This window comes from Rhinatrema bivittatum, chromosome 9, assembly GCF_901001135.1.
Source record: "Rhinatrema bivittatum chromosome 9, aRhiBiv1.1, whole genome shotgun sequence".
Lineage (NCBI taxonomy): Eukaryota > Metazoa > Chordata > Amphibia > Gymnophiona > Rhinatrematidae > Rhinatrema > Rhinatrema bivittatum.
This window is the reverse complement of record NC_042623.1, coordinates 97,829,019-97,841,713: the sequence shown is the minus strand read 5'-3', so window position 1 is coordinate 97,841,713 and position 12,695 is coordinate 97,829,019. Positions and strand designations below refer to the sequence as shown.

Sequence of the window (12,695 nt, the reverse complement as noted above, 5' to 3'; positions counted from 1 at the left end):
GGAGAGCCCAGGTGAGAAGCTGTTTACTCTGCCACGTCTGTGTCACAACCCAGGAAGATCTGCCATCCTCACCTCAGCCTGGAAGGAATTCCAGCAGCTGCTAGGTCCCTCCCCAGAGAGAGAGAGAGAGATCACAGTTGTTGGCTGGGGGGGGCGGGAGGGCGGGAAAGATGGTGGTAATACTGGGGGGGGGGAATGGGTAAAGAGGACAGCGAGAATGGAGGGAAGAGAGGGAGGAAGTGGGGAAGGGAGAATAAAGGCAAAAAGTGTAAAAATGTTAAGCAAATCAACATGTGAATAAAAGGTAAGAACAAAAAGCATAAAAAATAAGGAGAAAACTGGAGAAATTAGTTAAAACAGTAAAAAAAAAAAAAAAAATGGGATGGAGTTTTCTCAGCTCCTAAAATATTTGGGCTGACACCTAAGGCTTTTTTTTATTGTGTAGCCTTTGCCATTGTGGTATGTGTGTATGGAGCTTGTGTCTGTGTTTGTCTGGTGTTCTTTGGTCTCCATGTGTAGCCTAAGTCTCTGTGATGTGGTCTGTCTGCCTGTATGTCTCTTTCTGTGTCTGGGTGTGTCTGAATGTTAGGTTTCTTTTTCTGGGTGGGGGTGTGTGAGTTTATTTTCTGCAGATAAAAGGGCTGAATTAGCTATGCTTTCTGGGAGCGGCCCCTGGTGGCTCTTGGCAGGAACCTCTAGCAACGGAATTTTTTTTTTTCTGCTGCATGCCTGCGCAGTGCCTTCCCATGTGATCAACGGTCTCCCCTCAGTGTTTGCTTTCCCCATGCAGGGATTGGACGCGGATTCTTCTCCTCTTACTATCTCCTCTCTCTTCTATTTTTCTCACTCTGATAACCCCCAAAAGCACTTTTCAGAGCTAACCACGGCTCCAAAAGCCCCTGGATTTAAATTTTGTCACACTGGCAAAATTATGTCCATGACAGTTGGACCCAAGTATTGTTACATCTGTCTTGGACCCGACCACAATATGGCAGCCTGCCGGAACTGCGGGAGGATGTCCCCTAGGGCCTAGCAGCAAAGGGCCATGAAGATTGCCCATCTTCAGGAAGGGGACTATGCTGCATTGGGGTCCTACGCCCCTCAGATCAACCCACTCTTCCCTGGCAAGGGAGCCCAAAAGGGTCTCCTCCAAAGCAAAGAACTTGGAGGGCAGAAGTAAGGCCGGAGAACTATCTCATAGACAGCCTCATCCGGAACTGGCCTCTGACTCAACCCAGACCCCAGGTGCATCGTCGGTACAGCAGAGTTCACCGCCGAATCATGGAGACGTGCCACAGTGGGCCCAAGAAGCGATGTGTCATGCATCGGCCGACGCAAAATCCCACTCGGCACTCTATGCAGAACTCTGATGTCCTGGCACTGGTATCTGCACAGACGCCATGCGGTACATCAGGTGATCCACCGACGCATATATCACACATCCTATTGCAAAACACGGAAAAGCAAAGAGCAAAACCTGCCATGTCCAGCACTGATCCTCAGAACCTAGACAACACTCTGCCCCAAGGAGTCTCGAGTGCTTGGACCCTTTGACACTCCCGATTTCTATTATCGGAACTGGATTATTCTGGGGAGTAAGAAGGAAATGTACCCCATCGTTCACACCGCTCCTCTTCCTCCACCTCTGCTAGAGATGGTGACTGGAAATGAAGGTCAGATGGGAAGTCCTCTACCTCTAGGCAGTTATCCCACAGACAACTCTCGAGCCTTCCAAAAAAAGAGGAAGATGGCTAAGTACCTCAAGGGAATACAAAGAGTAGCCTCACAGACGTTGTCCCAAATCACTGGACTTCTTCAAAACTTGTTTGATTCAGTACTCCTTTTGCAACAGCCAGGTTCACCATCAAGCCTTTCTGGTGAGGATTTGGGTCATTCCACACATCGGATACTGAAGACTTGGTTAGAGAGCCAAGCCCGCAAGGAATTCCATATGGCAGGGAATTGCATTGCCCCTCTCCGCCATCAGCCAGCTCTTCCACAGGAATTCCCTCTGACACTCCGAGTGACTTGTCGGAACCAACATCGCCACCTGAGAACCTTTCTTACTCCAGATTTGTGGAGAAAGTGGGCTCTGAATTAAATCTGGAGACCAAGAAACTACCTGACCCATGGGCCGAAGTACATGATCTTCGATATCCTGGCTGAGCCTACGGCTCTGCCATCCCATTCAGTCTTGGATGCCATCATGGTCAAAGCCTGGGGGACTCCTTTCTCCACACCCACCATGTCCAGAAAATCTGAACTAAAATTTTGAATGCACAAGTCTCCTCACTTCGCCACCATGCAACTACCACATGCCCTCTATTGTGGTGGAGCCTGCTATGAAAAAAAAAGCCTGGAAAACAAGGCTGTAGTCTAATACTCCACTGGGCAAGGACAATCTGTACCCAGACTATTTCGGAAGAAAAGTATTCCAAGGTTCCATGCTGAATGCTAAGGTGCAACAGCACCAATTATATATATTACCCAATATCTGTATGAGTGCCTCCAGCTCCTAAAGTCGGAAGAGGATCAACCTTCAGAGTCGGGCCTCTGTAAGCGGATGGTGGGCAATCTAGAAGAGGGCCTGTGTCTCCTTTTACGCACCATCTATGAGGGCTTTGACCTATCAGCTCTGACCTCAGCAGCCATTATAGCAGCACGACTCATAGTGTGGCTATGGATGAGTGCGATCTGCGAAGATGTCCATGGAAAGCTTGCCCATCTCTCCTACAAAGGGGATAATTTGTTCAGTGGCAAACATTGTGAAACTATCTCACAACTTAAGGAGTAGAGTGTAGCAGTGTCCATCCCTTACATCATTTCCGGATCAGCTTACTCTGAAACACTATATTACTCCTCCTAGAGGAGATACTTCTATCCCCGATGCTCTTACAAACCGTACCCACCATACCTTCCTTCATCTTACGCCACTCAGAGGACTCAACCACCACAGACACAACAACAACAGGGCTGGCCCCGGACCCAGCACACCCCAAGCCAGCCCCACCTGCCGTTCCCAAAAACCAGCTGTCTTTTTGATCCTACCACAGCTACCGCAAACAGTAGGCGGATGCCTTTCTTCATTTGCACCAGCTTGGGGGCAGATTACATCCTAAGCATCATCCAGAATGGTTACTGACTCAATTTCAAAACACCTCCCGCATTACCACATTTGACCCCTCCTGCTTGGGAAACAGATCCTCTCTCCCTTTTATGGGAAGCCAAATTCCTCCTGAACCAAGGAGCAATACAGAAAGTTCCCCTTTCTCAATGGTCCCTGGGGTTCTATTCTCAATACTTTCTCATACCCAAGAAGAGCTGTTTGCACCTTCTCATGGCTTCTTGCCCACAAATCCGTCATGATTTAGATGGACAACCAGGTAGCCATGTACTACCTAAACAAAGAAGGAGGGTCCAGTTCCAGGACTTTGTGCAAAGAGTCCGTACTACTGGAATCAGCACTAGCACACTCAATACAGCTTCAAGCTACTTAACTCCCTGGTATAAAGAACTCCGAAGCAGACAGACTTAACCATCTCTTTCATGCCCATGAGTGGGAATTAAACAGGGACGTGGCATCCTACATATTTCTCTAGTGGGGAGTGCCTCTAGTGGATCTCTTTGCCACAGAATGCAATGCAAAGGTGCCGCAGTTCTGCTCACTCTATCCGAGCGACAAAAGGATAGCCCAAGACGCCTTCCTCATAACATGGTCAGAGAGTGCCTTCTACGCATTCCCTCCAATTCCACTGATAGGAATGGTATTACAGATATGCACAATGGACAACTTGGATCTCATCCTCATCACCCCGGCGTGGCCCAGACAACCGTGGTATGCCTACCTAGTTCATCACTCCATACAACCGCCAATAGGAGGCAGAACAGAGTCTGCCTCCTGTCGCAGGAAGAGGGAACACTGATCCATCCTATGCAAGACTCCCTTCACCTGACAGCGTGCAGATCGAAAGGGAAGTATTAGGCCATCTTACCATCGCTCACAACATTCAAGATATCCTAATCTTGGCATGGAAATCCTCCACGAGGAGGAATTATGCAGCCAAATGATCACGGTACCACCACTGGTGTATAACAGCATCCCTGGACCCCTTCCGTTCTTTACCAGATCAGCTATTTAAATACCTTCACCTACTATTTCAATCTGACCTGGCTATCTCATCCATCAGGGTACACCTCAATGCCATCGCAGCATACCATTCCTCCATCAAGGGCGTCTCCATCTCTACGCATCCTTTAATATCCTGCTTCATGAGAGGAGCTCTATGGCTCAGGTCCCCTGTGATGCGCCCCCCCCCCCCCCCCCCCCGCCGTTCCTTGGGACTTGAATGTCGTTCTCGAAACACTGATGCTTTCCCACTTTTGAACCTCCTGGGGATGGTCAAATTGAAGTTTCTAACCTGGAAAGTGCTATTTCTCATTGCCATCACGTCTGCCTGATGGGTGGGAGAACTGCAAGCGCTGATGCATTACCCCCCCCCCCCCCTTCTTCACTTCTATCATGACAGTCACCCTGCGAACACATCCGTCTTTTGTCCCAAGTTGGTTTCCACCTTCCACCTCAACCAGACAATCACACTGCCAACGTTTTTTTCTGAAGCCTCATGCCTCAGAAAGGGAAGCACTATTACATATGCTAGATTGCAAGAGAACCCTGGCTTACTATAAACAGAGGACCCATTCCCCTCTAAGGCCTTCAACCTTTTCTCTACTACAACCCAAATGCCCCTGGACTTCCAGTGTCTAAATGCATGCTGGCCAGCTGGTTAACACAATGCATCCACTTCTGCTATCACAGTTGATCAGAAACTCTGAAATCGAAGGTAATGGCCCACCAACTAAGGGTAGTAGCTGCTTCTGTAGCCCACTTGAGGCAGGTTTCTCTTCAAGACATTTGCAAGGCAGCAACCTGGTTGTCTTTACACACTTTCACCTCCCATTATTGCTTGCAACGGCATGCCAAATCAGACGCCATAATGGGCTACAAAATTTTAAGTCATGCTAATAATCCATAGAGCTGTCCACTGACCTAATAGGTTTCTTCGCAAAAAAAAAAAAAAAAAAGAGACAAATAGGGGACACAGGGACATGTGTAACCATGGACTGAAAGCTCTGCTCCCTTAATGCTACCCACTATCTGTGCTCCAAAACCTTGAGCTGAGGACTCCCAGAAAGCATGGCTAATTCAGCCTGCTTATCTGCGGGGGGGAAAAAGCAAGTTTGCTTACCATAAACTGTGTTTTCCGTAGGTAGCAGGATGAATTAGCCATGCTTCCCCCACCCTCCTCCCTGGACAGTCTTTCTTCACGATCTATTGACCTACTCTCTTTATACTCCTTTTTCTGTGCTTTGAGACAAACTGAGGGGATACAGTTGACTGCGCAGAAGGCACCGTGCAGGTGTGCAAAGCAAAACTTTCTGCTGCTAGAAGTTCCTGCCGAGAGCCGCCAGGGGTCACTCCCAGAAAGCATGGCTAATTCATCCTGCTATCTACAGAAAACCGTTTATGGTAAGCAAATTTGCTTTTCCTTTCAGCAACTTGAAAAGAAACCAAATGGAGGCTTTGAGCCACCAGGTGGCTGCCTGGTGAATACCTTTCATGTCCGTATGATCATAAGAAATTGCCATACTGGGTCAGACCAAGGGTCCATCAAGCCCAGCATGAATATATATAAGCTTAGGATGCTTTTTGCCGCCTTTGGTGAAATTTCTTTGACTTTGTGTTAGTATTCTTACCATCTGCTTTAATACTAGCTCATTTTTGAAAAAAAAAACTTTTTATTTCAGAGACAGGCACCAAGAACAATATCAAATGCAGTCACAACAGTCCAAAGAGATAAGATAGGATAAAATACAAAAACTTCAGAGATATGGAATTACTTAATGCATCCCTCCCAGTTCCCCCTACTAAGCAGACACCAACAACAACCAAGACCACCAGACTCACTATCCATGCATCCCAGTCACATCACCAAACATCCATCTCCACCCCTCCCCTCTGAATGACATACTAGCTCTTTTTAAGTTGCTTTTCAGTAGCCATCTTCCTATTGTTTTGGTTTTTTTGGGGGTTTGTTTTTTTTTAACCTTTGTGTTTCCTTTTTGTGATGAAATAATGTAGCATATCAAATAATCAATACCCCAGTAACCTGTGTAACTTTTATTTCCATTATATTATCTTTAGAGCTCAAGAGATTTATTGCACCTCTTGATTTTCAGCCTTGAACCTAACAACATGACTCATGACATGTAATACTTCCTCATAAATGCATAGCCCCCTGAGTTTTATTGCTTAAACCTTAGACCTTTCAGGCTGAGTAGATCAAACTACTGTCAAGTTTGCAATGCTCCTCAAAGGTATATAATGATAAAATATAACACTCTGTGTCAAAAGAGGAAGAATGTTTTTAAACTGGGAGCTATTTTCTTCATGACTTCTGGTTGCCATGCAGCTTTATTCCTTCAGTGATCCATTGGGGTGCTGTTGTGAGAGAGTACAACTCCATGGCAGGCTCTGTATGAGTGAGGAAACACAGGTTTTCCCCCAAAGGAACTAGTAGAAGAAAGTGAAAAAATTCAGCATAAAGTACTTGGAGAAAAGATCAGTAGAGAGTACTGTAGGAGACTGAAGCTGTTATTGAAAAGTGCCTTAACAGCATGAATTAAGATACAAGCTATTAAGCCTTCAACCTACTTAATGGTATCAGCGTACCCTAAAGTGCAAATAGTGCTGAAGTATGAAAGTGAACAAGCATCGTCTGTCTCCATTCTTAAGTTTGGGCAATTGTTCCAGCGAGTAGAAGGAAAGACTGAAAATCCACCAGCTCATATGGGGAAAGAAGAAACCGAATGTGCAAAACACGAGAAGAAGCTAGTTAAAAGAATTAGACCAGCAAACAAAGAAAGATAACTGGCAGAAGCACAAATACAGTGGGAGGAAGAGTTACTTCAGAAATCCTATGTAGATTAAGATTTGACACTTTGCAGTGGCTAAGAAGAGGTGAATTCAAATCTAAATCTAACATCGAGAGACTGGTAATTGCAGCCCAGTATACTGAGCTTCACGGCTAAGATGATTCACAGCGAGCATAGAAAAAATGGTAAAACAAGGCAAACGCAGATTCTGTATAATAGAACTGGAAACCGTTGCACATCCCTTCACTGAATGTGATATATACTGTTGTACACAGAAAGGCACGAAAAGGTGGCACAGCTCATCCATTGGAAATTGTATAAACACTTTCTAACATCACCATACTGAAAAAACACTGGGATCACAACCCTAAGAGAATGAAGGAGTTGCAATCACCCATGATCATTACTATTTCAACCAATAAAGTAGAAAAAACACAAGATTGACGTTGCTAATAATGGTGTGGGTACCCAGCAACTATTCTGTGAATAATATGGAGAAAGCAAAGGTCTTTAAGTACCAAGAGATGCAATCGGAGACTAAGAAAATGTGGCAGAAAGATACAGTCCGTTATATTGGGCGTCATGGATCTGATTAAGAATGATTTCAAACACACCTTTATATGTTTCCTATACATATTACACCCTATGAACTCCAAATGGATTTCTTTCCAGTTTTATGATTGTCCATTACATTTGAACATACTTTATTTGGAATAGTCACATTGTCAATATTCCCTCTGAATTGTTTTGGAGATTTACAGTGATTTTTGGTAAACGAGTTAATTTCTAAACCAGTGAATTATAATTTGGTAATTAAGTTGTCTGTGCATAAAACAAGTCTTAGGTCTTCATCTTTTTTTTTTTTTTCCCCCAAACTTAATTACCCACCCTTCGGGTAACCATCAAAATGAGGTACATTTAAAATACATATATTGAATATTCAATACAAATGCCAAAACATTTTGCACATGAAACACATCGCCATTGCTCTGGGCACAGTTTGGCAAAGCCACAGATTCCATCCCTTGTCTGCACCTTACACTGTCTCTCCCATCCACTCCCACCAGAGTCAGAGGAACTAGACCAGGCCCTGAGCTCCATCTCTCCCTCCACCAGAGTGGTGTTTCTTCAGTTTCCCTTTTGACACTCCTCCCCCCCCCCCCCTCCCCAATGGATTGAGAGCTACACCTAGAGCCCATTGGTGGCAGGAGGTGGCGGCTGCTGCCTTTTTGCAATGCCAGAGATCCTAGGGGGAGAGAAGAGAGAGAGAGGGACCTAGATCCCTGCACCAGCAAATGAGAGAATTGGCAAGAAGTACAAGGTGAAGGACTCTACTTGGGGCTGCTGTTGTTGCTTTTTCAGCCAGCTGACACTTATTAAAAAAAAAAAAAAAAAAAAGTGTACAACTTAAAAAAAAAAAAAATCACAAGTGAAAGTATTTTTTTCTATCATGCAAATGACTTTCTTCCCCCCCATACCCCTAAGTTAAAATTTGCGCTCAGCCTATGCAAAAAGCTAACTGCATATTTAAACTCAGGTTTGTATACACAATTTTGCTTTTTGCATCGTTTTTCTTTCTTTTTTTTTTTTTTTTAATTCCCCATGCATCGGCATGCCATTTCCTTACTGCGCTGGGAGTTTACTACTTTCTTTTTTTCAGCATGTGCATTAAACTCTGCTGAATTTCAGTACACAGTCTAAACACATGACGACTTATGTCAACCTCTCTGCTAGCCAACTTCTGCCATTTGGGCCTATAATTTGCAGGCCTAAACATTTATTTATTTAAAATTATTTGTATTCTGACCCTCCAAATTCGGGGTGGGTAGCAAAAACAAAACACACAATAAAATCATCAACCGAACAATGTTTCCCTTGCAAAAATTGTAATAGTTTTTGAGTTGAATCCGCCATTAGATCTGCAGTCGTCATTTGAATTTTCCTCCCCAACCCCCCAATATAGTAAAAACCACCTTATTGGTATCTTTCATATTAGAATCTGACTGTGATGATCTTATATATTTTTTTTCAGGATTCAGGGAAAACATTTTTTGAGTTGGGGAATCAGTGTGTTTTTTTGGGTTTTTTTTTATTTATATGCTGTGCTTTTTATTGTATGTTTATGCTGTGCTTTTACTTTTATTTTTTGTAACCTGCTCTGAGCTTGCAAATGAAAGCACATAACTATAAAAGTTAATGTGGCAGTATCGTTGCTGTGGGCTTGTTTTCAGGCTGCCCTCAGGTGAAGTAAATGTAATTGCTTCTTCTGCCCATGATGCACTCCCACTGATGCCACAAGGGTATGGCTCTCCACCTGACCCCAGGAGAAGTGAGCCCTACCACTATCGTTGCCCTGGGAGAATGAAGAAATAAAAAATGAATGAGGAAGGATGATTTATGCAGTGTGTATTTGTGGGTGGAAAGTGATGACTGATTCTGGGTGGGCGTGTTTACATATTTATTTATTTTATTTACAATTTTTTTTTATGTACCGTCATTCGGTAGGTTCCACCACAATGGTTTACAACATTTGCATAAAATTTCTAATCCAGTTTCATTTCCTTCATTCATACATAAAATACAATAAAAGGAATAAAATATAAGTAAAATTCATTGCAAATAAAAACGTGCTTCAAGTATAATTAAATTAAGAACAGTAGTTAATATCAGGAATAAAAGTAAAAAAAAAGTCAAAATTTCTTTATAAAACAGATCAGTATTGAAATTAATAAAATAATTCAATGATAAAGTGAGAAGTCCGTTAGCTGTTATTGAGTTGTCTTAGAAAATAGCCACTGCTATTACTAGCAAGGGTAACATGGAATAGACTTAGTTTTTGGGTAATTGCTAGGTTCCTATGGCCTGGATTGGCCACTGTTGGAAACAGGATGCTGGGCTTGATGGACCCTTGGTCTGACCCAGTATGGCATGTTCTCATGTTCTTAATTATTTGAGCAGGTAATTAATAATCTTTTTGCTGATAGGTTAACTGAATGGTATATCAGCTGGGGGTAAATGTTAGTGAATTTCAGAGTATGCCTTCCTGAATAGCCAGGTTTTAATCTCTTTCTTTTTTCTTTTTTTTTTTTTTTTTAACTTTTTATATTTTGTTGTAGGCGAATTTCAGTAGGTAGTGAGTTCCATAGTTTTGGACTTGCTAATGAAATTGCTCTCTCCCTTACTTGTTAGTTGGGCAGTTGTTTTTTATTGAAGGAATAGATAATAGTCCTTGATTCATAGATTGTAAATCTCACTGTGGGGTGTGTATTTTTATGGCTGGATAATATGGGGAGCCTTTATGTGAGAATCTGTTGCCCTGCTGAGATTAAGTGCATGGACGTGTCTGATTGGTGCTTGACATTACAAGTGACTAGATAAAGCATCGCATAGTATGAAAGTGGGAGGAATAGGTAAAACGAGAAGTTGAAACTAACATGGCAGGTAGTGTTGAGTGTCATTAAAATGTGTGTACCATCAGACCTCGCCTGAGCCTGGGAGCAGAGATGTGACAAAATTTAGGTTGTACCTTTTTTATCCTTCCCTAGGCTTATGCTGCTGACACAGACACAAGGTAAGTTTTACTGGCTACAAAACTCAAAGAAGAGACGGGGGCAGAGGCCAGAACCATGCCAAGAACTTGTTTCACTCCTCCAACACACGCTCCTGGGTATAAAATGTATTGATTCCATTAGCTGTGCTTTTCAGAAGAGTCTTTTGTTGTCTCAGGTGCTAAACATTCAACTGCACAAGAAGCCCAGAGTTGTAATCAAATTTGTGAATAGTTCTCGGGGCGCAAATGACTTTCCTTAAATGATGTAAAATAAATACTGGCTGCATTTCCATATCATACAGAATTTTGGATTAGATGTTGTAGTGCCCTCCCCATAACTTTTAAGATCTGGCATTTTTGCACACAAAATGAATGTTACCCAGCACCACAGATAAACAGGAGCCCCCATTCTCTCTTGTGAAAAACTGCCTTGGTGACCACAAGACTGTGCATTTTAATTCTATTATCTCAGGGACCAATGTAATGAAACGTAAGTAAAAAAAAAAAAAAAAGTGATAAAATTTACCTTCTTTTTTTCTCACACTTTGAATACTCGGTTAACTCCTGATGCAGTAAGCAAATGGTATGCTAATGCATCGGGAATATTAAAACGCACACTTGCTAAACTGTGTACCTTTTTATACAGCCATTATGTGTGCTAAAAACTGTAATAAAGTTAAAACATGAACTATGTTTAGTACCTTTTTTAACATTAAAAATTTTGTGGTTCTGTGGTCCATCTGGGACTCACAAGCAAGAGGTTCTCTATCCTGGGAACAGAGACCCCTCACCAGTCACTCTATTAATGCAGTCTCTCACCTACCTACCTACCTACAGACCCTCCCCACATAGTCCTCACTAGCCCTTCTTGCCAGCCATTTTAAGTTGGTGGGGGTTTAGTTGAGGTCACTGACTTTATATGTATGTATGTGTGAGTGTGTGTGTGGATTTATATCTCCATTAGAGAAGCTAAAATGGGGTAAGTAACCCACTAATGTGTTAAATGATTTGAATGATGCAAGCTTTATTACACAGTAACAAAGAATCTCAAAACTATTCAAAAGATAAAATTGGCACAATAATACACACACACATTAATCAATTGTCCTAGTTAATTATTCTTTATTCACACCAGTTCTAACCTTTCTTTAGTTTTATGCATTTATAGTATGTATAAAGACCAACATAAAACATTGCCAAAATATCTTCAGAGTGCTTGTAATGAAACAAAATACTTGCAATAGAGTTGAACTTCAAGAAAGATAATTTGGTGAATTGAAAATGAGTCAAATGAAAAACACCTTCATTAAAAAGGGGATACAGTTGAACCACTGTCCACAAGAAAGGATACTTTTCAATTCTTTTACAGGAATGTTGTGTAGTGTCCTGTGCATGTCTTTATCACTTCATATAGGTTTCACTAATATTTCTGTATCTACTCTGTCCCAACGATTTTTCTGTATCCTGTGTAGTCTGTTACCCTTCTGCTATGTCCCTACAAAGGTCTCTGTTTCGCTATACAGGCTTCTTCAGGGGAAGTTATGGTTCATAACTATTCTTCATTGATACCATGGACTGTATTTAGTGACAAGAACTCTATCTCATATTGTTGATTCTTTATATGTTGATTTGCCAATTCAGTGTCTCAAGGCTTCAACTGTTAATTAGCAGCTTCCTAAATATTAGTGACACTAACATCACTGCATTTGCACTGCAAGGAGGCATTGAAATCTGTTACAGATACAACTCTGGCAAATAGTAATGGGAAGGTTTCCAACATGCTGAGAAGACATTGGAAGTTCCCATATGATTATGGCTCATCTTTATCCATATGTTTTACGCCCTCAAAAAAAGTAGCAAATTTGTGAGTCAAGACTTCCCTTGGCTAAATCCCTGTTGACTTTGACCCATTAAACTATGCCTATGTATATGTTCAGCAATTTATTTATTTTTTTATGATAGTGTCTACCATTTTGCCTAGCATGGACATCAGATTCACCAGTCTGTAGTTTCCTGGACCACCCCTTTATCCCCTTTTAAAAGTTGGCATTATATTGGCAACCCTCCAATCTTCAAGTTCCATAGTTGATGTTACTGATAGTTTACAAATTGCCAATAGGTCTGCAATTTCATTTCTCAGTTCTTTCAGCATTCTGGGATGTATATCATCTGGTCTAGGTGATAAGTTACTCTTTAGTTTGTCAATTTGCCC

General features: G+C 42.3%; 1 protein-coding gene across 5 annotated transcripts in view; it reads left to right on the top strand.

The window, feature by feature from the left end:
* ZNF277 (zinc finger protein 277) overlaps positions 1-12,695 on the top strand; it is a 171,117-nt gene that overhangs the window by 21,500 nt on the left and 136,922 nt on the right. Inside the window, exon 1 of one of the 5 annotated variants that reach the window (XM_029616939.1) lies at positions 10,479-10,504. The exons of the other annotated variants lie outside the window; for them this stretch is intronic. Coding sequence (XP_029472799.1) covers positions 10,483-10,504 — 22 coding nt within the window. The 5' untranslated portion in view covers positions 10,479-10,482. Of the gene's footprint in view, positions 1-10,478; positions 10,505-12,695 lie in introns of those variants that run through there. 5 annotated transcript variants of the gene reach the window in all.